The 27,440-nt window shown below is 35.1% G+C and overlaps 1 protein-coding gene across 19 annotated transcripts in view; it reads right to left on the bottom strand.

The window, feature by feature from the left end:
• Positions 1-27,440, bottom strand: part of Mef2c (myocyte enhancer factor 2C) — a 185,911-nt gene that overhangs the window by 80,026 nt on the left and 78,445 nt on the right. For 14 of the 19 annotated variants that reach the window (XM_070031119.1, XM_070031122.1, XM_070031126.1 and 11 more), the window contains 2 exons: positions 26,709-26,904; positions 8,059-8,262 (listed from right to left, as the gene is read on the bottom strand). In XM_070031119.1, coding sequence (XP_069887220.1) covers positions 8,059-8,262; positions 26,709-26,762 — 258 coding nt within the window. In that variant the 5' untranslated portion in view covers positions 26,763-26,904. The remainder of the gene's footprint in view (positions 1-8,058; positions 8,263-26,708; positions 26,905-27,440) is intronic. The other 5 variants (XM_070031123.1, XM_070031121.1, XM_070031115.1 and 2 more) reach the window with 1 other exon arrangement.

The raw sequence follows: 27,440 nt of genomic DNA, 5'->3' as shown, positions 1-27,440 counted from the left end.
TGCTTGCCAAGAATACATAATCCTGCATTTGGTCCCAGACTCTTTGGATTTAGCCTTTTAAGAAAATATCCCTAGTGATTCAGACTAGGCCAAAGGCATTATGACCCACTGATTCCTCTTTCCAAATCCTGGCTAACATACCCATAGACTACTTCTTTCTTCCACAGGAATCAAACTTCTTTTGTTTGGAAGTCCTTTCCTTTCCAGTAATTCTATAAACAATTTCTCCTGTTTTTTCTTCTTCTCTCTTTTTCCTTTCCTTCCTCTTTCCTTCATTTCTGCCTTACCCTTCTCTCTCTCCCTCTCTTTCTCTCTCTCTTTCTTCTTTTCTTTCTCCCTCTCTCTTTCTTCTCATTCTTCTATTTCTTGTTTAATCTTTCTCCACTTTCATATTCTTTTTATATGCCAGTATTGTGCTTGAGCCTAGGGTGCTTTTTTTTAAAAGAATTGTGAAAATACCATACAGAGGAGTTACAATTACATGGGCAAGATAATGAGTGCATTTCTTATCAAGCATTTTTGCCTCCTCCTTTGTTTTCCCTTCCTATCCCTTCCCATTTCCCACCCCCGCCCCCCAGCCAAAGTTGTAAAGTTCGTTTTTCAACATAACGACTTGTACATCTCATCAAAGCTGATGTTTTTCCATTTAGTCATACTCCCAAGTCCAGCATTTTTCTGGTTAACTGTAGATAAGAGTCTTGAATTAATCTGCCTGGACTGACTTTGAACCATGGTTCTCAGCTCTCAGTCTCCTGGGTAGATAGGATTACAGGCATCAAATACTGGTGTCTGGCTCTACTGGGTTGCTTTCTGTGCCTTGTAAATTTCTTTTTGTTTTTTTTCTGATATAGAAACAACATTTAATTCACCTCAAAAAATTTTACTTTTATTATTGAACATGTTTGATCTCCTTGAAAAAAATTGTAAATGATCAATAAGTTGATATATACCGAATGTCTATAGTCTGCCATAGTTATCTTCTTTCAGAGAAGGGAGACTTGAAATTTAAAAAATGAACCAAAACAGCTAAGCAGCAGTGGCTCACTCCTGTAATCATAGCTACGTAGGAGGCTGAGTTCTGAGGCATGAAACCAACTTAGGCAGGAAAGTCTGTGAGAGTCTTCTCTCCACTACATAAACAAAAAATCCACAAGTGGAGCTGTGACTCAAGTGGTAGATCGCTAATCTTGGGAAAAGGGACTCAGGGAAAGTGCCTAGGCTCTGAGTTCAAAGAAAAAAAAAAAGAATCAAAACACAAGCAAGAGAGTGAAGTTATTAAAACAGTTAGCATTTTTGATGAGAAGGGCCTTCATGTTTTATTCATACGTTAGGCCGGACTCAGAATTATTTTGAAAATTTCATTTCTGAATATTTTACTATAAATTTAGGAACAAATCCTGAGGAACTAAAGAAGTTTTACTATTTTACGTTTCATTAAATACCTTTTAAAACTAGACTTAGATTTACCTAGGTGCTATCATCTCATGCTATTGCTGCCCACGAAGTTCAAAGTTTCATGAAATCTATTAATATGATTTAAAATGGACAATTCTGTTCTAGTCTGGTTTTTTTTTTATCATTTTTCTTTAAAGTATTAGGGAAAAAGAAAAGGGCTTTGGTTTGCTGTAGTTCAAGAAGGCTTATATAAAATAGTAATAATAACAAATTAGTAATGATTAATAGATGTAAGAAAATTAAGTTACCCTTAAATTGCTGATATTCTGAAAACTAGTGCTTTTTCTGAACAAATTCTTTTGACTCTGTGTTAGTACTAATATCTATGATCCACTGAAGTATGCAGTTGCAGAGATGAAAGGAAATTTGCTTTTATTGCTTTGTGCATAAAACTTAAGTCATCTCACATACACATTACTATTTGTTCAACAATGATTGTTTTCTTAATAAATGAAATGTGAAATAGCTTTTTATGTTTACAAAACATATGCAAATTAAATAGGAACTCAAATTTGATGCATAAAAACCATTAGTATTTAAAAATTAAGTATGAATACATTAAAAAAATTTAGTCTCATTTGTTCTTTCAGACTGGGAACAAATATAAATATGGCTTATCAGTATTAGTGGAAGTATGTTAAAGATACATGAACAAAGATAGAAAAATAGGCAGAAATTTTCCTCTTTTTTCACCCTTGTCTTTACAGCAAGGTTTAACTATTTATTGCATATTTTGATATTATGTTATTTTTAAATTATGTATTGAAAATCAACTGTCTTTGATTTAACAGAGGCCAGGGTAGTCTTAATGAGCAATTAGCCATAAGAATATTTAAATTTTTCTACTAAGCCTAAGTAGGACTAGTATTATGCTTGAAGAATATAATTTCTCTAAATTCTATCATAAAGAAGACTATTCTTTTTTCCTGGAAAAATTAAGTTATCAAATTGTAAAGTTACTATGTCTTCCAGTAAATTTAAAATAGTAACATGAAAGATGTATCGTCTTTCTGTTTACACAACAGCAACAGAGCACAACATGACCTAGAGACCCTTGTCAGCACACCTGCCAGGTGTGGTCTCAGCAGACAGTGGCTTTACTGATTGACCCTGTGGTTTACTGGGTTAGGGATAAGACATAGTTTTAGTTTTACTTCAAATATTAAGTTCCAAGCTGGTTTCTCTAGTCTAGAATTGTAAAGCTGTAAATTTCTTCACTTCTGAAACATACTCCCTGATGTTCTATATTAGAGGGTTATATGAAGGTACTTCGAAGAGTTAATCTTGGTATCCATTTGAGAACATAATTAGTTTAAATGCCTCCTCGTCACATTTCAGTGTAGACTTAGAGACATCTCACAGATCTTTGGTGAAGGGTCTTACCTACCCGTTCAACACTGTGGGACTTCTGAACACTTGAACTGTTGCCAGTGCTGAGAGGAGCTGAATTGTACATTTTTACTTAATTCTACTTCATTTAAACATGGATAGTCATGTGTAGCTAGTGACTATGACATCAGAGATAATAGATATAGAAAAAGTGTTATTTGATAGAGATTTGCCAAGCAAATCCTATCAAATTTTAATTGACTATTCCACGGGTACAATGAAACTTCTTTTTCTTACTCTAAATATTATGCTATGAGACAGTAACTGGGTTAGGTCTCTTTATTAACATCTCACAATAAGCACTAGGGAATGTGATGGTGAGTAAAATATGTACAGATCCTGGCATTAAGGAGTTAAAAGCAAGTGTACAAAAGGTCACAAAATCAACAGTGCTCTGATGGGAAAAGTAGAAGCCATTATGACCCAAATATGGGGAAAACTCTTAACATCAGTTATGAAGACTTCAAGAATGACTTCCTCAGGGTATAAATTGGGATTGGACTTTAATCAAGGATAAGTAAAAACTAAACAGAGATCGTGTAAAAGAAAAATATGAAGGCAAAGCATTCAGGGCTTGTTTAAAGAGACTGGAGGATAGAAATCTCAAGTATAGAGGATAAAGTAGAAGGGGGAGGTTATCTAGAAAATTGGAAAAAGTGAGGAGAATCTCAGGAGCTAGATCATGTGTGATCTTGTGAGCCATTATAAGGACAGACAGACCTTGAGGTACTTTGGTTATAATTCTACTCCAGATCCAGGCATGCAGTACACGGAAGGAATTTGAGCAATCTTTGTTCAGTGAATGATTGAAAGGAGGAAAATCCCTGAAGGACCAAACAAATAAGTAAGTGTGCCTTTTCTCTTAAAGACCATGTAAAATATGCATCTATACAGCACATATAAATGAATTCAATTCTGCATAGTTATATAATTATAAAATTAGAAATTACCGGCTTAGTTATAATGAAAGCCCAAGCAAAATAGGTGCATTTCAGTATTTCCCATGTATTCTCCAATTTTGTAATATTGAATTTGTATAAAAGTTTGATGTGTTGCGTTGCTTTTGAACAAAACCAACAACAATCATCACCAAACAGCTCAGGGTTAGCTATCTTGTCACTGAAAACCAATAAAGGTTATGTAAGCTATTAAGGCCAGTTCAGTCACAATTAAGACCTTAACTACTTCTGTGCAAGGAAGTCTTTATGAGAAACAACTGTTTGCAGATGCCTCTAAACCTGAAGAGAGGTGACAAAATAAAATTCCATGTAATCATCATCTCTCTCCCTCTCTTCCTCTATTCCTTCTCTCTCCATTTCTTTCAGTCCTCTCTCTCTTATATACTCACATACACTTGCACAGGCACACATTCTTGCATCTAAAAGCCAAAAAGCTTCTATGGAGACAGTTGTGAATAGCAGGTTTCTTTTGCCTGTGTTACATTCATCTTCCATTTCCCATGGAGATGAGCAATGAGAGACCAGTGTTTTGCTCTCCTTCCATAAGGGATTACTGGACTCTTGGATCAGACGAGGTGAGCAGCTCACAGACGCATTGACTGAAGGGCGAGGAACTCCTTGCTAGCCAGGTGCTAAATGATACTCGCATCTTATCTTCATACTTAAAATAGGTCCTGGTTGTAAGAGTAACCTGCCTAAGACCTCTGTCATTCTAAAGATTATATAGAGTGCCCTAGGCAGAGCACAGACCTGTGTGAGAGTTATGTTGAATTTTTTAAACCACAGTGTCATTTGTGTGTGTAAGCTTATGAGTGAAGATGTATCGGATCTGGGTTCTTCCCGTCATCTTGATGTGCTCAAAAACCCCACATTCCAGAAATGGAGCCCATCAGAAACTACTCGTTTCTTCTCCTAGGTGGCTCCGATAACAAGGAGTGGACCTAATGAGTTTTAAGTGATCCTGCTAGCAGGACCTTCATTCCAGTAGAACCTATACTGAAATCTAACAACCTCATGAAGTGAGCATTTTGAGAAAATAACCAGTCCATGTATTAGAGTTAAATAAAAAGGAAATGCCTTTAATACAATAACTGTTTTTGTTTTTTTTAAAACCAATGGATTAAAAATTTAACACATTTACTAAATCTGGCATATTTATACATTGTATCTAAACAGATATTCAAGCTGAATTATAATACAATAACAAAAAAACTAAGTCTGTCTATTATGCCTTTGTGAGTCTTTGTGCCATTGTAACATTAATGCTAATTATCAAGCAAAGACATGATAATTACGCAGAGCTTTTTTGCTAAGAGGAGGAATCTTTTTCAACACCCACGCATTGCACAATTTCCTGTGACCCTATGACACTATTCTGCCATGACCCAGAAATTAGTATTTCAGTCCCTATGCTAGGAATCATATTGCTTCTATTCTCCACTATTTTTTTTCTTGTAAGTAAACTGATTTTCCAAGGTTAAGGGAGAGAGGTAACAGTCCAAATGGGAAAGATAAAACTAATGATCCTTCCTGACACATATTACCCCGCTCATTAAACTTACTCAGCTCAAGGTAGTCCATTAAATTAAAATAAATAGGATTTAAAAATGTACCCAGAAGTAGTCAACTATGTTTACTTTCAACCTTATGTTAGATACATTCTGAAATGTATAACTCTCATCACTGACGATCATAGGTTCTTTGCTTTGATTAGAATTTATATATTTGTGAAAAGCTTAAGGATTTATTATAAAAAGCCGTTTTACACCCAAATGGCCTCTTCCCACCAAGAACCTTAAGTTCCTTATCTAAGTGATCAGTTCTTTCAAAAATAATCCATGTGAATAAGGGTGATATAATATTTTATTAAGCTTAAAGGCACCACTTTACATTTTTCTCCATTATCTGTTTCATTACTAAAATGTGGAAAGGCCAAATCCTTGAAGAACATATTATTCAAGTAGGTGAGCAGGGCAGACTCATAGCATGTTCGATTTATTTGTCATATTCATCCAAAGAATTGAGCCATAGAATCTTTAGATTTGACCCAGGAGTGCCAAAATGTTGTTTTGAGGGATTCAGTGATTTAATTCATGGTTGTCAAATAAAGGAAAATGGAGTCACTGCTTTACTCTCTTTTTAAAAATGCTGCTTTTCAAAATTAAAATGTTGCAAAGGATTTTCAAATTAAGTGTTTTTATTTAGTTAGGGCTAGAAAACAAACAGGAAAGATTTCTTTCTTTCTTTCTTTTTTTTTTTTAAGGAAGGATTTCTACCACTGAGCTACAATCTCCAGTTTCGGTCATTTTGAGATGAGAAAACTTCAGCCCAAAGAAATTACCAAATTGTCACATAACATGATACTACAAACAGCAAGACAGATTGAAAGGAAAGGCCTCTAGCTCTTTAGCCAGTACTCCTTCAAGGCCTTTAAAGAAGTTTCACTTTCAGATATCCATCTGTCCAGAAAATTTGTATCTCAGACAATATGTGAAGCTTTATTAAGTCACTTTTAAATTGTGTGGTACGCTCCTGAGCAAAATCCTTAGCAGACGAATTTTCTAGATTATAAGCTCATGAAAGCAAGTCTTACAAGCAAGCACATTTTCCAATTGATTCAATCGGCTTCTCATGCATTTTATATGCTATTAATTGGAATAGCTCAAACCCAATAACAAATTCTAACTAACATTCATTCATTACCCTGAAAATTATGTTATAATGATTTTAGTACAGTGTTGAATATAATGCCAACTTCGTTTGGAGAGTGTGGTAACACATATGAGTATACATAAATACTTATCCACAGCAGTTCTTAAGAGGATTGCCAAACAACTAGCTCTGTGCACCTTCATATTTCTTACATCTTCCCACCTTTATATGTGCCTATGAATGAAAAGCTCTCTAGAAGGTAGGTAAATTTTACTTTTGAATCTTGTTTTATCTTAAATTTGAAACTTAAGCAAGTCCACAACTGAAATCATCACTCAATGAAAAATTAAAATCATGTACAGTATCTTAGGCACATACTGAATTATTTCACTGAAATTATTTGCTTGGCCTTATTAGGCAGGTAAATAAATAAAACTTAAAAGTTGATCAGCTCAAACAAAACCCTTTCAAATAAAAAGTAAAGCAGTAGGAACTGGTCTTGGGCAATTATAACAGGTAAACATAAAAGGGAGATGGATATGGGAGAAATAGTCATTAGAACAGAATTAGTAGTAGATTTTCTTCATAATATGGAACCAGTCTAAGCAACAGCAGTACTCTGTCAAATAGACAGTAAGTACATACTTTGGAAACATTTCTTTTAATTTTGGAAAAGCAGAAATAAACTAAGGCACCAAGAGTAGACAAAAGGTGAGAAAAACTGGCAGATGGAAAAACCATTCTCATTATACTTCTTCCTTTTTAGTTTATAGTCATTGTTCATGAAGGATGCTGGAGGCAATAACATTTAAATAGATTCATGTTGAAAGTGTTCAAAAGTTCGAAATTGTATGGCAGGTAACTTTGGCCAATCAATCTCAAACGCTTTTGAGTTTTCCCATAATGCTTACCCTATTTTTGTTGCAATAAGATAGTCTTTCTAAAAAAAAATCTGATTTGGATAAAACACTGAACTAACATATAAGAATACATTTTCAATCTATTTCTGATTAGAGGTATATGAATAGTTTTTAATATTAATAAAATGATATAATTTTAGGGGAAAAATTAGGAGAATAATTGATTTCACTTTCCTGGCCCAAATGCATTTAAAAGACTGAGTTAGAACAGTAAGAAAATAAAAAGGAAAAAACTGGAAATGTAAAGTTGGAGTAAGTTCATTTTTAAATGCTTCTTTTCTTTGACTATATGGGGAAACTACTATTTCCTTAAAATAAAACTTAAGTACATGATAGTTTAAAATGTGGATGAACTGTCTTGTAACTACATTCCCAAATCTGGTATCCTGATACATAGTGGTGGACAATGATCACCAATGATCAGGCAACAATTCATTTAACTCCAGAGATAGATTTCCAGCAAGCATCAGATCGTACATTGTTGCTGTCATTTTGTCATTTTTGCATGCATTTTAAGGGGAGGAGAGAAAAGGTAAAGTGTTGTTCTAGGTGAAATTCTTGGGTATATCTATGGGATCATGAACATTTTAGGGAAAAGAAGGTATACATGAGTGTGATGAGGGAGGGCCCACACAATCCCAGGCTCTGCTAAGGCCTAGGCTTCACCAGATTTAGTCTCTCACCTCCACGATGTCTGAGTTTGTCCGGCTCTCGTGCGGCTCGTTGTACTCCGTGTACTTGAGCAGCACCTTATCCATGTCCGTGCTGGCGTACTGGAACAGCTTGTTGGTGCTGTTGAAGATGATCAGTGCAATCTCACAATCGCACAGCACACTCAGCTCGTAAGCCTTCTTCATCAACCCAAATTTCCTCTTTGTAAATGTCACCTGGAAAAGAGAAAGCAGACAAAGTGTTGTTTCCTTTCTTCTTCTGTTACTAAGAAAAACATTTATGCATGTGCATGTGTGTGTATGTGTGTGCGCGTATGTGTGTGTGCATGTGTGTATGCGTATCTTTACATTATTTCTTTTCTTTTGTTAAACAATAGTATGCACTTGTCAGAGCCTTCAGTACTAACACAATTGGAAAGAAAGCAAAATAAATCTAAAACCGGTTTCTGCCTAAGAGTTGAAAGTGTGTGATTGATTCCTAGTTGGTTGAAGAATGTGAGGTTGTAAATGCAAGATTAAATATAGGGCATTTTAAGGAAGGTGACTGGAAAATTGCTCATGTTTCTCTGAATAATCTGAGATCTAGAAAATTTAATTTAATTATGGTTAACATCTTTTCCAATTATAAATTTAAAGCTTGGTGTTTGGGCACTTGAAGACTGAGTGTGATATTATGAACTGAGCATTTTATATCTGAATTAAAAATCACCTTGAAATTGTTTAGTCTCATGCCACTTAATTAAAAATATTTGAAATGTTTCAGTGGTGTTATGTATTCTTAGACAATGTCCTGTTTTGTTTTCTAGAAATCTAGCAAGGTGTTGAAAGTGTTTTAGCCATAATACAGTTAGGTTTTGGATATCATTCCTCTGTCTATTTTTCTTCCTTTCTCAGGCCAAAAGCTATTGTTATCTCTGATTTTTTTCTTTTAATCTAATCTATAATACAGCCTCACACAATTCCTTCCCTCCAAATATTTCCCAGGTTCACACTTGCCTATTTTCCAGGCAGCTCAATCATTCATGTCTTTATCATTTCACCGTTGGACAGCCTAGCAGGTTCCTGTCCTAGCTGATCTCGCAGCTTGGATTCATTCCTCCTTAGTTTCTCTCAATCTGAAAAACCTTACTCATGCACTGTCTTTCTCCTCTTGAGCTGTCTCCAACAGCTGTCTCCAACAACTCTCATTCCCTAGCATTGCATGCTTCTTACCTGACAATCCTACCAAATGCAAATGCATATATTTCACTCATCCTATTTCAGCCTTCTCGTATTAAAACTCAGCTGTCATTCCTGCCTACCCACCAAAATGGTGCGAACGTTCTTAATTATAAGCCTGTATATAGTCCGCTGTTTCCCACTGGTTTATTATAGAGAATATCATTCCTATAAAATACTCCTTTAGAGAAAAGTTAAATGACACAATAGGTTTGGGAAATGAGGCACACTGGTATATCAAAGGCTGAGAAACCTTTAAAACTTTACTTAACTGGCTTCTCAATCGTGCTGTTGACAGGACCATTTGTTTCTTTGCTATGTATATGAGAAGTGCTTACTATATTTCTTCCATTATATTTTTTTGAGGTATATAGCTTACTAACGTCATCTAGATAGTCTTCAGCACAGATTAGTTAACTAAGTTTTTCCCTCACCTTCAAATCTGATCCATGATGCAAAGGTCAGCTCTGTTTTTTCCTGCTGTATATTATTCAAAAATCCAGATTCTAATTCTTTGCATTGTCTCCAGAAACCCAATGGCTTTTTTTTGGTCCAGTATTATTAAAACCATCCGTAAGATATCAAAACCTCCAAAGCTCAGTGTATCGTGTTCACTTCTGGATCTGCCCTTCCTTCTGTACTTCTCATCTCATCATAGACTCAGCCAGCCACAATACACCTCAGAATAAGCTCGTGGTCCCACTTGCACCCCATTCTCAACTTGCACCCTGAAATAAGTGTGATGACAGGAACTGTAGCTTAAGAGACAGTAATTTTACCTCCCAGTCCACTGTCCTCCACATTTTAATTGATCCTTTCAATTATACCTGTCACCATTTTCCCTTAACAAAATCAGTCACATTTTATATTTGTGTATTTCTTGTGTGGTGACATTTGGATAGTGTGTGTCTGTTCTACTATAGTTCAAAGACCACAAGGTACACACCATTTTTGTGTTGTTCATTCCTGTATTCTCCAATGCCCAGAACATAAATACACATTGGCTCAGAATAAAAAAAAAAATGTGTATAGGGCTGGGAAGGTGGCTCAGTGGTAGAGCGCTTGCCTTGCATGCCTGAGGCCCTGGGTTCGATTCCTCAGCACCACATAAGCAAAAAGAAAAAAAGCGGAAGTGGCGCTGTGGCTCAAGTGGTAGAGCGCTAGCCTTGAGCTGAAGAGCTGAGGGACAGCACCCAGGCCCCACGACCGGACCCAAAAAAAAAAATGTGTATAAACATCTTAATAGGGAATACTTACTGAGTCAACTCTTTAGAAATACAAAAATGCTATATTTTATATAAAGTTACGTGACAACTTTTTCATGAAATTTTTTTTTACCAATTACCTGACAAATTTTGTCTATGATATTTTTTACAATTTGTACATAAAATAACACCTACTATTAGGTTTGTCAGACTATGTATAGAATTAAGTATAGTTCTTAGAGTAAATGCTCTATAAATCTTAGTTCCTATACATTTCTTGGTTGACATGATAAGAAAAAGAGAACTAATGAAATATATGCCTTGTTTTGAAGAGCCTACTTATAAAGACTGAGGGCATTGTTATTCCTGATGAAAAGATAAAGCTGAACTATCTCTGTTGACCATCCAATTGAATATGAAACACTTACGGTAGCTATAACCATGCCACATCAGCTAGTAAATAGCTACTTAGCTATGATGTTTAAATTTCAATTTGAGTAAAGTTTTCTCTCTATTTTATTTTTATTGTTTTTTAAGTGCTCCTGATAAAATACAACTAGCATTTTGTTTCCTTATCTGATTATTAAGCTACTTTAGAAGCATTTCTTCTGGTTCATTTGGGTGAGTTATGTTTAATGTTGAGAGAAGCCTGGAAAATACATTATTGGAGTCGGTAAGGAAACACAATCATTAATTACACAAATCTATGCAAAATGTCTTTTGATGTTTCTTTGTGAGGCATCTTAGACACCAAATTATACCTGCATACTGATATTTTATTTTGTGAAACAGGCTACAAGGAATGTTTAAAACAGACAAGACTGATATAAAATACTTCATATCTGAAACCACTTTTAATCATACTTCATGACCACAAACTGTAGGTAGCATGTCTCAATACAATATGGTTTCTGATGTACTGAAACCTCAGAATTTAGAACATTGCAACACTCACCATCAAAGCACATTTCACTACAGAAGTATCACTAAAATCATGATTTGTTTAGTCTTAGATGCTCCTCAACTTCTGTGTAACCAAATTGGTTGCTGGATAATGCATACCTATTTAATAATACCTGTCAAGAAAGTCAGTGCATATAGCTTCCTTTCATTAAAACTGCAAACTGAAGTGTCGATGCCAATATTAAAGCATTTAAGAAAATATCTTCAAAATCTACTCTTAATTGCTCTAAATTTAATTCTGTATTATGTTCATATTCTTCATAACATGCTCAAAATGTATTTTATAAAGCCTTTTCTCATTGTTCATCATTAGATAAAATTGTTTTTAAGTATTAAGCTTTCTAAAGAGATCTGGGCTATTACTTTCCATTTAAAATATGCCACTCAATGACAGAGATTGCAGTTCAGAGCTTTTATACTTAAATATAATAATGTATTGTAATGATTACATTTTTCATAACTTGACAATAGTTTGTAATGGGGACAAGTCCATATTTCTATTTCAGTAGCATATATTGAACCTTAGGTGATACTAAAAGCAATTTTATTCTTTAAATTGTAGCTAGGCAAAGAGATGCTGTTTTCACAGTGTTTACATCAACCAGGGTACATCAAGAAAATAATAAAGCCAATTATCATTTAGGTTCTGTATTTCAATATCTAGTTTTCAGAATTAAAGAGATTTAGTAAGTATATATGCTTAGCAAGCAAAACCACTCTATAAACTTTGACCATTTTATGTTTCATTTGCTTGATGCTTCTTTTAAAAGTTCTAAAAACAACAATCACGTTGTGTGAATAGGTTTCAGTATTAAGCTTTATAGGAACTTTAGGTTTTAATTTCTAGTGTACAGACAGACATCACACATCTAATGCTCACAATGGCTCTAGACACTATGAGGAGGTATGAATCAGAAACTAGAACTAGAATTTTAAGTTGAGAAAATTAATTTTCACTCTATATAGCTCCATATATTCAATAAAGAAATTAGGAAAGGCTGTTCACAAGAGCATAAGAATAGTTCAGCCAACTTTTTTCTTTTTTTTTTTTTGTCGGTTGCGGGGCTTGAACTCTGGGCTTGGGTGCTGTCCCTCAGCTCTTCAGCTCAAGGCGAGCACTCTACCACTTGAACTACAGCGCCACTTCTGGTTTTCTGGTGGTTTATTGGAGATAGGAGTCTCACGGTCTCTCCTGCCTGGGATGGCTTTGAACTGCGATCCTCAGATCTCAGCCTCCTGAGTAGCTAGGATTACAGGTGTGAGCCACCAGCACCCAGCAGTTCAGCCAACTTTTAGTAAGCACTTTCCACACACCAAATATTATATTGAGCTATATTTATTGAATGTTCTCCATGTCAGACATATGTGTTCTATTCTAGAAAATAATGTGTAGTTTGTTCATGTCATTTCCTTTTGGCCAGAGAAGAAAGTAACTTAATTCTTGAATACTTAAAAGGAATTTTCTTTATTTGCAACAAATTATATTGCTAAGCCAATAGAGAGATATTTTTGGTCATATTTAATGATGTCAAATTGTATTTTTATCTAGAGTTGAGTGAATTCAACTTTTGTTTGCAGATCAAGTTTTACACTAGACTAAGAAAAGCAACAACAAATGTTAACACAAGATGAATATGAAATTAAAATCTAGCCTACTGGTAACTTACTACCTTGTACTTGGTGAAGGCTGGCTATAATAATATACCTCCTCCATTTCCACATGGCCACAGATAAGCTCCAATCATAAAGCAAAGCTTACTTAAATGCCAATTTGCCAATTTCACTGTCATATCCAAATTAAAAAATTATAGCACTCTTCTTTTTTCTGAGATTGGTCTTGCTATGTAGCCCAGGCTGGCCTCAAACTTGTTATCTTATTGCTTCAGCCTTTCAAGTGCTAGTGTTACAGAATTACAGGCCTGTGCCACCACACCTGATTCCTCTGGTACTTTTACAAGCCATTCTATTAGACTTATTCTAGAGTTGATTGTTTATGAATCTGTCTCTCCTCTGGCATTTGGGTTCCCAAAGATCTCAGCTCAGGCTTCACATGGATCAACCAGTAGACATTATTAGGTGATCATTCCATTTGCTGAATGAAATAATCAAATGACAACATAGTACATTACAGAAATTTCTGTGGTTTTTTGTTTGTTTGTCGGTTGTGGGGCTTGAACTCTGGTCCTGGGCTCTGTCCCTAAGCTCTTCAGCTCAAGGTTAGCACTCTATCACTTGAGCCACAGCATCAACTTCTGGTTTTCTGGTAGTTAATTGGACACAAGAGTCTGATGGACTTTCTTGCCTGGGCTGGCTTTGAACGGTGATCCTCAGGTCTCAGCTACCTGAGTAGCTAGGATTACAGGCATGAGGTACTGGGACCCAGCTGAGAAATTTCTGTTTTTAAGTGTGATTGTCTTGATACAATTATCTGTTGAGTATATATATTTCCTTTACTTGTCTATTGACAACCTCTCAAAAATAATATATTCTCCACCCATAAATATGGATATATTAAGTTTACGGAAGAATTCTACACGTTAGTGACATGAATCTTCAGAGAAAATAATTATTTAACTTGGAATTTTTAAAAGAGAAAGTAGAGAACACACAGAATTTAAATGTATTTGCAGACTTCAAAGAAACGTTATTCAAACAATCCAATGAGAATTTTAAAAAATTTCTTGCCTAGATGATTCATCCTCAAGTATCAGAAAGTCCGAAAATAAAAATTTAGCTGTGCAATTATAGGATATAAAGAGAAAGAAGACAATGAAGGACTTAAAATGACAGTTCATCGGGCAAAAACTTTATGAAAAGTTTTGACTTATACTTATACTTATACCATATATACTTGATGAAATATCTGAAAAAATTCTCATGCACAATATGGTCTATTTGAGATGACTTGTAAAAATTTAGCTGATTCCAACATAATTGAAGAAGTATATTTAGGGGAGGCTGCATTAGCTAATAAATGTTTAAGGGAAAGTCTCTAGTAAAGAATCATTAGCGTTCAATAACTTTCCTGTGTCAGCCAACATTTATTACTAGCTCAGATGAGAATGCTGAAGGATATGCATACAACATAAATCTGGGTGACAGGTGACATATAGGTGATAGGTCATATCCACAGCTCTCTGTAGACTTTAGAAAACTGGGTGACAACAAGATGAACTAAACATAGGTAATTTTGAAGTTTGGATTCATCCCTCCCTCCACACATATGCATATATTAATAATGGCAAGTTCAGGATGAAGCAAAATTAGCTGATCTGGGGGAAAGATGGATAGTTATAGCATTCCCTAGTGAGAATTAAGTACCTTTCTGATTTTTCTGTTGGTCAGAATAAACTTTGGAGACTCAAGACAGTGTTGAAAATTTTAAGAAGTTGTTAAAAAAATACAAAAAATAGAAGTTGATGACAAATGTAGACCTTCTATAGGATGGGAAGCAAATGGATCCAGTGTCTTATTACTATTTTCCATGAGGAGTCATCTAGGGAATCTGGAATATTCTTAATTCTTGTACTTCTCTAAAAGTTAAAAGTTACATATCCTTATCACTTTCCAAGTCTGAAGCATTGTGGCCATGTGAGACAGCAAACAAGTTACTTGGTTTTGTTCTAGAGAATAAAATTAGAAAGCGTTGTTGAAAATCATAAGGACTTCAAAAGAGAGGAAAATTTAGTGATGAGCTCTTCCAACGATGGACATAGTCTCATTGACCTCATTCTCAAATGTGGAGAAGTACAGCTAGAGAATAGGGCTTGGGCAGAAGCTCTTTCTGAACTAAGAAGGAAAATGGCTGCAATATTTACTCTAATTTTTAGCTGGGCAGAGTATATGCCAAGGGCATGTAGGCTTCTGGCTAAATGGGAAGATAGGGTTGACTGGAAATATTGTTCAGCGCAGTCTACAACTGAAATTTCACTCTATAGGAAGTCTTTATGGTTTTATTTACTAAATCCTTTTAACACATGATAAATATCACAGAATTTCCTTTTCCTAGAAATAAAGTTTTCTGTTTTATAGTTAGAAGAGACACAAAATGTGAGGAGTCAGGGTCACACAATTCGCTGAAAATGCACCAAGAAGTAATTGTCTACATTGACAAGGCAGGAAATTCACACTTAAAATGTTTTCTATTTTTTTCTTTTGTATGATGATAGGGATCAAAAACTCCAGGTTTTTCACATACTAAGCAAGTGCTTTACTACTGAACTACATCTCCATGCCCTAAGATATTTTGAAAGAAGTATGTATGCATCCTTTCTGCCAATGTAATATAGGAACAAAACCAGAAAAAAATTTAAAGGAAATAATAGGCACTTATGAATTTATGAGTTAATTAATTTATGACAAGTACAAGTTGACTGTGAAACACTAGAGACAAGCAAGTAGTACCTTTCCAATGCTGCTCTAAATGGTTATTCTTGTGTTATTATTATTTATTATGTCTACATTAGAATGCCCTCTTAACATAGGCCTTCCTGCCCATTCTTATGATCTAAAATCCAAAGACAGATATTTGGCTAGATAGCTGTTGAATGAATAGATGACTGGAGAGATGGAAACTTAGGTAGTTTTTCTTTCTTTGTAATTCAAAAGGAGTACTTAAAAATAAATTTGAGCTAGAAACCAGTGGCTCAAGCCTGTAATCCTCAGAAGGCTAACATCTGAGAATCATGGTTTGAAGCCAGCCTCAGGAGGAAAGTTTGAGTTTCTCACCGATTAACGACCAAAAGAAAAAAGAAAAAAAAAAAGGAAAGGAGAAGAAAAGTACTGGAAGTGGAGCTGTGGCTCAAGTGGTAGAGTGTTAGACTTGAGCAAAAAAGCTTAAGGGCAGGGCCTAGTGCTAAGGCCCTGAATTCAAGCCCCAGGACTGGTGCCAAAAACTGTATTTTTTGGGTGTATGCTCAAAATAATGTTAAGTACTCCTCCTCCTACTTCTTTTCATCCTTCTCTTCCTCTTCTTGTTCTTCCTCCTCTTCCCTCCCCTCCCCCTCCTCTTCCTTCTCTTCTTCTTCTTCTCCTTCTCCTTCTTCTCCTTCTCCTTCTTCTTGCAGTAGTGGGGTTGGAACTCAAGGCCTTCTGTGCCTTCTGTTTACTCAGCTTGCTGGTTCAGCTCACATGCTACCACTGAGTCATACTTCCAGCCCTCCTTTTGGCTGGTTAATTGGAGATGGAGTCTAGTAAACTTTTTTGCCTAGTTGGCTTCAAACTGTCCTCCTCTGGATCTCAGCTTCCTGAGTAGCTAGTTATACCTATAAGCTACTGGTGTAAACTTAAAATATCTTCTTGAAGGCATTATTTGGCACACGTTATCATCCTCATTTCTTATATGATACCATAAGCAAAAAAAGTAAATTGTCTTATCTAAGACAGAAAAGCTCATCACTGGGTAGACTAGACATAAAACCTTGTCATATGAAATGCATCTTTTTCTCCTCTACTGATTGCTCTTTCTCTCCTTTTTCATCCCATGGTGAGATGTTCAGCCTCACTTGGACCCAGGCAAATAGCTGCCATCATTTCTGTTGTTACAATAAGATTCAGCAGAGTAAAAGAAGAGTAATGCATATCATTAATTGATGTAAGGGTAGTTTTCTAGGTTAACATGACAGAACAACATTCAATTTAGAATAAGTTGGTTTCTGGGTTCTGACAATAACCCAAGGCTGCTTTTGTGTGGCTACTGTCAAGTCATACCCTTAAAGCTGGTGAAAATATATGCATGAGCTCAGGATCACACCCTAGGTCTGTATTTATGGACATGTTTAAATTTCACAAAGTAGGAAACATTTTGGTTGGCAGTAAATATAGGTCTGCTTACATAAAGAATAAAAAAGATAGTCCTCTGATTTTTACACAGACAACATAAAAAATTCTAAAATCAGAAGACAAATCTCGCAGCATGTGTTACAGGGTGGAGAGACTGGTTTATCTACTAGTGTTTCAGGATCTGTCTCTGCTCTGCACACCTGCCCAACTTGATCATTCCCAATCTCAGCCCCAGTAATATTGGCTCAGAAGGACTGTCCTCCACATAGTCAGAGAGCTTGTACCTTGCAGAAAGAAGTTTTGAATGAATAAAAGGAAAAGGTCTTTGGACTGTAGCTGCCTACATTCCTCTAGAGATAGAGACTCAATTTAGAGGACGTCAGACACAAAACTAAGAGGTGTAACACCAATTTTATCTGTGGTCTAAAATACGTCTTGCCAATCCCAATAGATATGGCCTTAATCTTAATCAAACATTGTTGTACTCAAGGAGCAAAACATTACTTATTCCTCCCACCCTTCCTCGCCATGCCTTTCTTTTTTTGTAGTAGTGAGGAGTCAAATCCAGGGTTTCATGAGTCAAGTGCCATACCACTGAGCTGTATTTCCAGGCTGCTGCCCATATAATTAGCTCATACAGCAACAACAATTTCCTTGTTTTAGAATGCATTTGGAAGTAATACACCTAAGTCTGTTTTCAATGTTTTTAGATTTTGTCATTCCCCCCACCAAATGAAGTGATGCTTAATACAATATGATTCTCATTCTGTGAAACATTTTAGCCCTTTTGTTTCCCCTTCCCCCGCCTAGATAATCTGATTCTAGCGAGCTGAGGAAGCTGAGTGACTAATGAGTGACAAGACGGACAGTTCAGGAGACAATGTGCTCTGTAATAATCCACTAGGTTTTCTCGTGTGTTTAAAGGGTTAGGGATGGAGTCAAAAGTCTGTAACGACAATCTTTAATTGAAAAAAAGGAAATGCCCTCCTAAAGGCTCCACTTCCCCCCGCCCCTGTTCTTGACAGTAAGTAATGGCACGACTGTTCTGAAGTATTCCTCTTTAGTTTTATTTTGTTTAATTCAGTCTGTCATTAGGAAGCCTTGCGAGTTTTAGGCTTGATGATTACTCTCGGTGGGAGGAAGCAATGCCACTGCAGGCTTGTGTTCTAGACAAGTGCTCCTTTATACAATGATGGGGCCTGCCATAGTAAATGAAAGGCTCTTTAAAGAGCAGTCAGGGACTCTTTTAAACAGACTGCTACCATGTGCTTGTAAGCCTCCAGCATAACTTGCAAGGATGAGACAGCAGTGTGTTCTATTGCAAAGAAGACCATTGTCCTCATTAGCCCCAAGCAAACCAAGCCATGTTTCACTGAAATATAGAAGCAATTTCTAAAGCATTTTCAAGTAGTAGTTCCTAAAATGCTGAACACAATAAAACAAGCAAAACAAAATGGCTTAGAGTATAGAATCTAGAGCTTTGGCAACTCCTTACTCTTAAGTCATAATCCAAACAAAAATTTAAACCTATGCATTATGCATTACTTTGAGGGAAAAAAATCAGTGATACTAGATTAGCTCACAACTATTGAGTACATCTTAAGAATTTGAGTGTTCATTAACAGAGCCTGGGTTTCAAAATCTGTAACAGCTAATTCTACATATATGCGTCTACATAAGGCAAGGGAAGGTTAATTTAATATTATTAAATTTATAGGATGTAAAAGATTTTGTTGTGGTCCATTTTTAATCCTAGTAGTGTGTTGACTTTTAAAAAAAGAAGACTACAATGCAATATGTTTTTAAGTCTTTTTTCTGTGTGCTGTTCAGGTTTGCTTGGTTTGTTAAAAGAGCTGATTTACATTCTAACTCCAATCTGTAGAAGCAGTCATAAAATAAATACCTCTGCTTCTCTATACCTCATCTGCATAAGATATGTAACTTGAAGCTGAGATGAATCAAACAAACCAGATTAATATTTTTGGGGTAAAAACATGTTTACTAGTTCAACAAAGCCAAAATGTACCTAAGGTAAAGGTCAAAGAATTCTTCATTCCCTGCTGAGCCAAGCTCAGGAAGCACATTTGTCTGTGTTTTCCTGTCATAACAGGAAGAGTCTAACTTCTTCCTTCCCACAATGGCTTCAGTTTTACCTCTCAACTCCAATATTTTCTCCCTCAGGGCCTTCCAAATCAATCCTTGCAAGACAGAAGGCAGGAGGCTGTCTCCGTTACAGTTTCCAAACACTTACATTTGTTGAAATGTTATTTAAATGTTAGTGATTTCTTCAACTGAACTGTTCCAATCCAAAATTAAAAGTCAAATTTCCAAACATTTAAATTGGTTCTTTTATTCCTGTTAATGGTCCAGAGTATTTCAGAGGAATACAAATACACATCGCAAATTAGGGAAATACAATCAACTTCAATTTAATTATGTTACTTTTTATTTATTTATTTCGCCAAACTCATTCTCAGAAAAAAATATAACTTTCCTAAAGTTTCCTCAAGAAGAGTTTAATGGGGTATGAAATTTAGACATACTTTTGCCTTAATAATTTTTTAATGTTCTTTGTTTTGAATGTGTGAATTATAATGTTAAGGGAAGTTTTGACTACAAAGGCTTGGCTTCTAAGACAATTAAGATGTCTTTTATATGTTTATGTGGTCTACTTGTGATGTTAATATTTTTAGTGTTGGTTTCTCAGTAATACATCTTCACATATAGTCAATGCATTTGTAAAGCAAAATGTGACTTAGAGCAACAGACTAGGCTACTTCGTGTCTATTCTCTACACAAAATGTCTAAGAAGGGGGAGTAAAAAGCCTCCAATTATTTTTGCTACAATTTTTAGTAGAAATTATATCAGATATACAAAGGACAAATGTAACAATCAAACGTCCTAAACACTTGAAGGAAGAGCTTATTTCTTACATAAAGTAACAGAATGCAAGAGAATACTTACTCCTTTCCTTGTGAAAACTTTGGCCTCTTTTCAGTTTCCTACCAAAGGAAAACTAATGAATGAGTCTGACCGCAGTTTGGACAATATCTTTCTGACAATAAAGGAACTGACCCAGCTGATATAAATATAAAATGTCACATACTCTAGGAGACCTGTGTGGTGGGTGTCATGCATTATCATTTACTCAGCAGACCATTTATGAATTATTTTCAATTTTCTAGGCAGCAGGGAATGTCTTGATGTCTTGTTAAACACATACAAGAACGCTCTGGCTACTGAGTTCTTTGATTTGGAAAATCTACACCCTTCTCCCCCCAAATCCTCCTGGGGTTTGAATTCTGGGCCTGGAACTGGAACTATCCCTCAGTTTTTGTGCTCAAGGCTAGGTACTATATCACTTAAGCCACAGCGCCACATCTGGCTTTTTGTGGTTAATTTGAGGTAAGAGTCTCACAGACTTTCCTGCCCAGGCTGGCTTTGAACTAGAATTCTTAGATCTCAACTTTCTGTGTAGCTAGGATTACATGTGTGAGACACCAGTACCACTAGGACCATTTTTATTATATTTAAGTAACTGACAAAGAGTTATCAGTCAACAAATTAATGTATAAGTTCAATACACCTTGATCCTAAAAGCAGAATTTATGCCATTTTTTTCTGTTTTTCTTTTTCAGTCTTTTCAATAACCAGCAATCCCATTTCTGAAAAAAATGCATTTTCCCTTAGTGATTTTAAGTTTAATGAAAGAATAATTCAACTTCTATGCACAGGGAACCTTTAATTAGACATTTCCAGAATGCATCAACTCAAGCATAAGGTATGCACCTTTTAATATGTTGGCATGATGCACCCCAGTTTTACTGAGATAAAATGAATTGAACATAATTTTCGAATACAAGTGTAGGCAGCTAGATGTTAAGAAAAGCCATTAAGAAAAGCAGTCTACTAATCATGAGTTATGCGCAGGCTTGTTTGGGGTTAGAAGACATAAAGATGAACTAGGTCTGAAACAGGTTCTAGCTCATCCTCATCCAACAAGGATCTCTGTAAAACTATGTAAAGTAAAACTGATGATCATGGGAGCTGTTACTGGACATAGCAAAATTGTTTCACATTTGTTCTGTAGCCCGGAACTCTCTGTAGATATATCCCTAAAGGGCCATCTTCCTCAAGAAATTAACTCAAGCAATTGGTTGACATCCATTTCAACAATTTTGTATTTATCTTTCATTTTTATTAGGATGTCATTCCCAAATGTGTAATTATTATATTATAATTATTTATTGCTCTTCTGGATGTATCTTTGAAGAAAAGTAATATTAAAAATCTCTTCAGAATTTTGGCTAAAATTTTTAGAACTGATAGGAAATAAGAGAAAGTAAAGAGTAAATAACAAAAAGTCTAAATTTCCAGTTTAGTGCAGAGGCTGCATGTATACTGAACACATTTTTCCTGCTTTTTTCCTCCATAGCTTATTTCATGTTTTATGAGCTAAATAGAAATTGACTGGAACATAAGAAGAAGAACTGTTAAGAAAATTTAACTGTTAAGAATTCTGAATTCTTCTCAGTCATAAGGGGCTTCTCCTGTTCTAACAGCAGGAGAATGTCACTAATTGTGTTTAATTTATGCTCCAACACTTGCACTGGTAATTACATAGGATTTTGTTTGTTGGCTGAAACAATTTGTGTGTTAAACCTGATAGAAGAAAAGAAAATTTAAGGCATTTCAGTATATTTTTCCTAACTTACTATTTTAGACCCTGTTTTTTTCCCCTGGTTTTTTTTTACCCTCTTATAGTTAAATATTCAAATGTATTTTTATTTTTTATTTTTTGGTTTGTTGGTCATAGGGCTTGAACTCTGGGCCTGGGCGCTGTCCCTCTCTTCAGCTCAAGGCTAGCACTCTACCACTTAAGCCACAGCGCCACTTCTGGTTTTCTAGTGGGTAATTGGAGATATGAGTCTCACAAACTTTTCCTGGCTTTGAACTGTGATCCTCAGATCTCAGCCTCCTCATTAGCTAGAATGACAGGCATAAGCCACCAGTGTCCAGCCTCAAATGTATTTTTATACCAAGTTGCACAAACAAATATGAGTTTATCTCTCATCTTTTTCTAAGTTAGAAAACTGTAATCTGTAAGTATAAATACACAAGTAAACAGGTATAGGTTAAGTGAACTTAGTTTTTATATATTTTTATTCTCTATATAACATGCTTCTAAATGTATTCTCTTTGTAAAAAAATAGTCATGTGAGGACAAATTTTAAAATCTGATTGTTTCAGGCACCCATAATTAAAATTGTTACCAGATAAAAGAAAATAAGATTCATGATTGCCTAATTGATGAAGGCAAAGGGTCAAAAGAAAGAAAGGAGAAGCAGATATTGAAATTGAAAATTGAATATTAATGTAAGTTAGAAGCTACAAGTGATACAAATGGTGATGAATAATTGGAAAAACAACTTGATCAGTAACACACACTTGAAAATAAGTCTCATAGAGGATATATTTAGGGATTAGAATTTAGAAATTACAGTTCCCTATTTTGGTCATAAACCTTGCATTGCACATGTCCTACGTAATCATTCCTGCCTATCCACAAACCAATCTCTGCATCAACTAAACTCCTTTTTAAATTCTGAAGCCTTCTCTGTGTTCCTGTTCTACTCTCTCCCATTCTCCTTTCCATCTTTTGGACTCCCTTTTAAGGTAAATCTCTCTTGAAATGATGGTTCAGTTCCAGCAGCATCTTGTACCGTGTTTGGACAGAAATCATACTAACTATAAGTACTAATGGTTCAAACAGCACAATTTTTAGTAGGAATGGTTAATGGGTAAATTTATTTTATTATACTTTTGTTCTAGGCATTTTATGTTTATCATCTCATTTAATTATTTCAGTGACATAATGAGGTAGATCCTATTTTTTTAAAAAAAATTCTCACTGTACAGATGGAAGACCTAATGAAGCACAGAGAGGTTAAATATCTGCAGGATGAGTCACATTAGAAAGTGGTAAGTGAAGTAAACTGGGACCAGAACCAGGTTTGTTATAAAGAAAAGGCCCTTCGTCATTATATCATGCTAGATGTATTATGTCTTCATTGAGGAAAAAAAAAGCATGTTTTGTTTTGACTGTGAGAGATTTGGGATAGGACCTTGCTCTGCTTACAAGATCCTTTACACACAATATTCTAGTAGTATTTATTAAGTTAACAAATAAATCAGCTATAAAATGGAGTTACTAAAGATTAAATGAAACAACATACAGACCTTAGAACTTAGTAACCACTTTTATTAAGCTGTATGAATTTGTCTCTAAGATAAACTGACAGTTCATGATTCTATTTATTTCTAAAGAGTAACTTTTAAAAAACTGTCTTTTTTTTGGGCTGGGAAGGTGGCTCAGTGGTAGAGTGCTTGCCTTGCATGCAAGAGGCCCTGGGTTCAATTCCTCAGCACCACATAAGCAGAAAAAGCCAGAAGTGGCACTGTGGCTCAAGTGGTAGAGTGTTAGCCTTGAGCTGAAGAGCTGAGGGACAGCACCCAGGCCCAGAGCTCAGGCCCCATGACTGGCAAAAAAAAAAAAAAAAAAAAACTGTCTTTTTTAAATTGTGTGTGTGTGTAGGGGCTGTAGAGCTTGAGTTCAGTCTGGGCACTGTCCCTGAGTTTTTTCACTCAAGGACAGTGCTTTACTTCTTTGAGCCACAGCTCCACCTGCATTTTTCTGGTGGTTAATTGGAGATAAGAGTCTTGACTTTCCTGTCCAGGCTAGCTTCCAACTGCAATCCTCAGATCTCAGCCTCCTGAGTATCTAGGATTACAGGTATGAACCACCAGCATTTGGTTAAGAAACGAACTTGTTTAGGTTGTAAACTAAACACAGTGGTTTTGTTTTTAGTTTTGTCTTATGCTGGTACTGTGACTTGACCTCAGAGCCTTGTGCTCTCATTGGCTTTTGCACTCAAGGCTAGTGCTTTAGCACTTGAACCACACTTTCGGCTCCAAGACCCTGGTTTTTTAAAATCCTAAAAAAATATTATGATACAAAAAAGCAGTTAAATTTTATTCTTTCCTGAGCTACTTTATGAATGTAACAGGTTTTCTGAATTCTAGATGTTCTTCACTTCCATTATAAAAGGTAAAGGAAAAAATTCAGTTTAAATTATTGTTTTACAACAGTTTTAACTTTGTTTTTTTCAACTTTTAACTTACAACTTAACCCACCAGTTCTGTAATATTTAATTTAAAGTAATATTTCTTTTTCTGCTAAAAACATGCCAAATTTGTGTAGCCAAATAAGGACGTGCAATAGCAGAACAGCCTTTATTACTTTTAATGAAAAGATGATAGTGAGCTGCTATGTAAGGCTCTTCTAGTCCGTCCACAGAGGGAGAGCTTCAAAAGGGGTAAAGCAGCTAACACTTTTCTTTTCTCTACAGGCCCACAGAACTTAAAGGAAGCCCAGGTTACAGGTACCTTCATAGATTTGCTAGATTTGATCAGCTGTGACCTATATATTTTAAATAAAGCTCTCTTCCAAATGGCTCTGTGGACTACTCTCACAGGAAAGAAGGAGTGAACCTGGCTACCATCAAATGTAAGACAGTTGTTCAAAACGTCATCCTTTTGTAAAAACAGTCATTGCAATAAATATTACAACATGGTATTTTTCAACTTTACTAACTCCATTTCAGAGTATTGAAAAGGGCCTATTATACTTACTGAATAGGCAGAAGAATGGTTCCTAAATTCTACAAAATAAAATCAAGGAATCCATCTTTAGGATTAAAAAAAATCCAAGTCAGCTGGATTAAAATAATTTTTATTTTCCTAATATTGTGGTGACAGTTCTAACATGGATGAGAGGAACAGCAAATGTAAATGTGACTATCTCCATACTTAAATAGGTTCATTTTTTTAGTCCAAAAATATGGTGTAAACATTCTTATATTCTATGTTAGTTTTATATTACTTTATACTTTATAACAAGCTTATGAACACATCCTGCAAAACTTTTCTTTTGTCTTTGTAAATTAAAACATTTAATGAATCCCATAAAATCTCAAACTATATGGTAATACTAATGAAGTGTTCATGCTAATTCATACTAATTCTGACTGCAATAAAAACAGGTTACAGACCCAACAATTCTAAATGTCTCAGAATATGATGTTCAATATTTCTATCTGTTAAAAACATTTCAGTTAGTACTTTCTGTCTTGCCCTAAGGTGACAAATCTATATGAAAGCACTAAAGGAATCCACCATAAATCGTTTATTATTTATTATTTATTTATTATTATTTATTCAGTGAAAAGTAGTTCAAAATTCCATACATTAAAAAATATATAATAACTTAAGGAAATATGTTTGAAAAACCTGAAAAGTTTCTTAATTCTTAATAGCCAAATGTTTTTGATGCCCTAAATAATAATTTCTATTCATTACGATTTTTTGAATAATAACACTGAGTTTTAATATAAATGAATCTATTCTAGTTTTATACATAGGTCCAGGAATATTAAAAAGAGAGCACATGAAGGATGAGTGGTTTTATTTGGGGAAATTATACTCTTATGGGCCACTCCTGAGGCTGTCTAGCTTTCTTCGGTGTAAATGGGTTGTTAGTAAAACACTTTTCTCTTTGATGGCTATGGTTCATTATCCGTATTCTCTAGCTGGGATGCTGTAGCACTGAGGCCTCTCAAGGACCCATTATTTGATTGTTGTCATATTAGGGTGTGACAAGCCACTCAGTTAACCTTACACAGCTGATCTGAATGCACTCTTCCCAAATGTGAAGACAAATGAGTGAGATCACAGGCATTCACACAAGTCTTGAATGTGTAGTCTGTAGAACTGATAGTATCATAGAGACCTTGTCACTGGAGGTGTAGGAAAAATGGTAATACTATCTGCCTTGAAGTTTCAAATTTAGGACTCAAAGAGAACAATATGAGTTAAATGAAGGTTCTTGCCTGAGTGTGTGATAGTAACTAGTATCTTGTGTGGGTGTTTTCGTTGTTGTTATTGTCAGTACAATCTTAAAGTACGTTGGATGTATTTCAAAGTCTCCTTTATGGTGAAAAGAATGAAAGCTGTTTTCAGAAGAGATATTGAGCCTACATTACAAAACAGTAATGGTTGACCACAAAAGGCCTAGTTCCCATGAACATAAGAATATCTTTGTTTGGTGATGCATGCAATGCAGCAATGATATGCTTATTAACTCCTAATTATTAAGCTATTCGTGTCATACAAATGCAGCTCCCATTTAAGATTCATGTGGAAATGCAAAGTGAATAATAATGAATGCTTAAACTATATTTCTAACAATTGAGGTGATTTAACCCCTTTCATTTAAGAGACTTTCATCACTTTAAACTTGCTATATATGTATTTCACAAAACTTCTTTCAATGGCTATTTATAAGTTCAAGATATTTTCAGTATCATTAAGCTATCTGGGAGAAAGATAAAAAAATACTTTAAATATATATACAAAGAAAAGTTTACTCCACTCACCTGTCTGTTACGTTCATCCATAATCCTCGTAATCTGAATCTTTTTTCTCCCCATAGTCCCCGTTTTTCTTCTCTCTCTCGTCCCTGAAATTATGTATTTTTTCCTTTCTTTTCTTTCTCTTTCCTGTTTCCTTCAAATAAGTCTCCTCCTTCAGCACTTGCACAGCTCAGTTCCCAAATTCCTGCATTCGTTCCTGCTGAAACATAAAGAAAAATTAAGTAATGTTTTAGAAACAAATCAGTTTCATAAGAGATATCACCCAGTTTTATCAAGGGAATAAACTATATGGAAACAAAACAATAACATCAATGAAAATATTTATTAAAAAGCACATGGTATATCACATGCGGGAGCACATTAAGTCAGGATGGTTTGTTTTTATAATTAAAATAAGCTCATAAGTAATTTAAGAAGTCATTTAAATGATGAAAACTATGCTTTCAAGCCTAACACTTGAAATGAAATGTATTTTTTGTAAAGGGTTTCTTAATATTTTTAATGAAATTAGGTGACAATTTTCACCCTCCTATTATGAAATATTACCTATATCAGAGAGTTAATGAACCTTTATGTACCTGTGTATGCTAAGTAGGGCAGCTAATTCATTTCTGAAGGGAAAACAATCTCATGTTTTGACAGCAGAGGTGATAACGTCCCTAGTTATGCAAATAGGATGGACGATTATGAAAGTGCTATTTGATATATGTAAATGTCAACTAATTTAAATATAAA

This window comes from Dipodomys merriami, unplaced genomic scaffold (assembly GCF_024711535.1).
Source record: "Dipodomys merriami isolate MVZ:Mamm:240054 unplaced genomic scaffold, mDipMer1.0.p SCAF_20, whole genome shotgun sequence".
NCBI lineage: Eukaryota > Metazoa > Chordata > Mammalia > Rodentia > Heteromyidae > Dipodomys > Dipodomys merriami.
The sequence above is the reverse complement of the archived record's forward strand: the minus strand, read 5'-3'. Positions and strand labels throughout refer to the sequence as shown.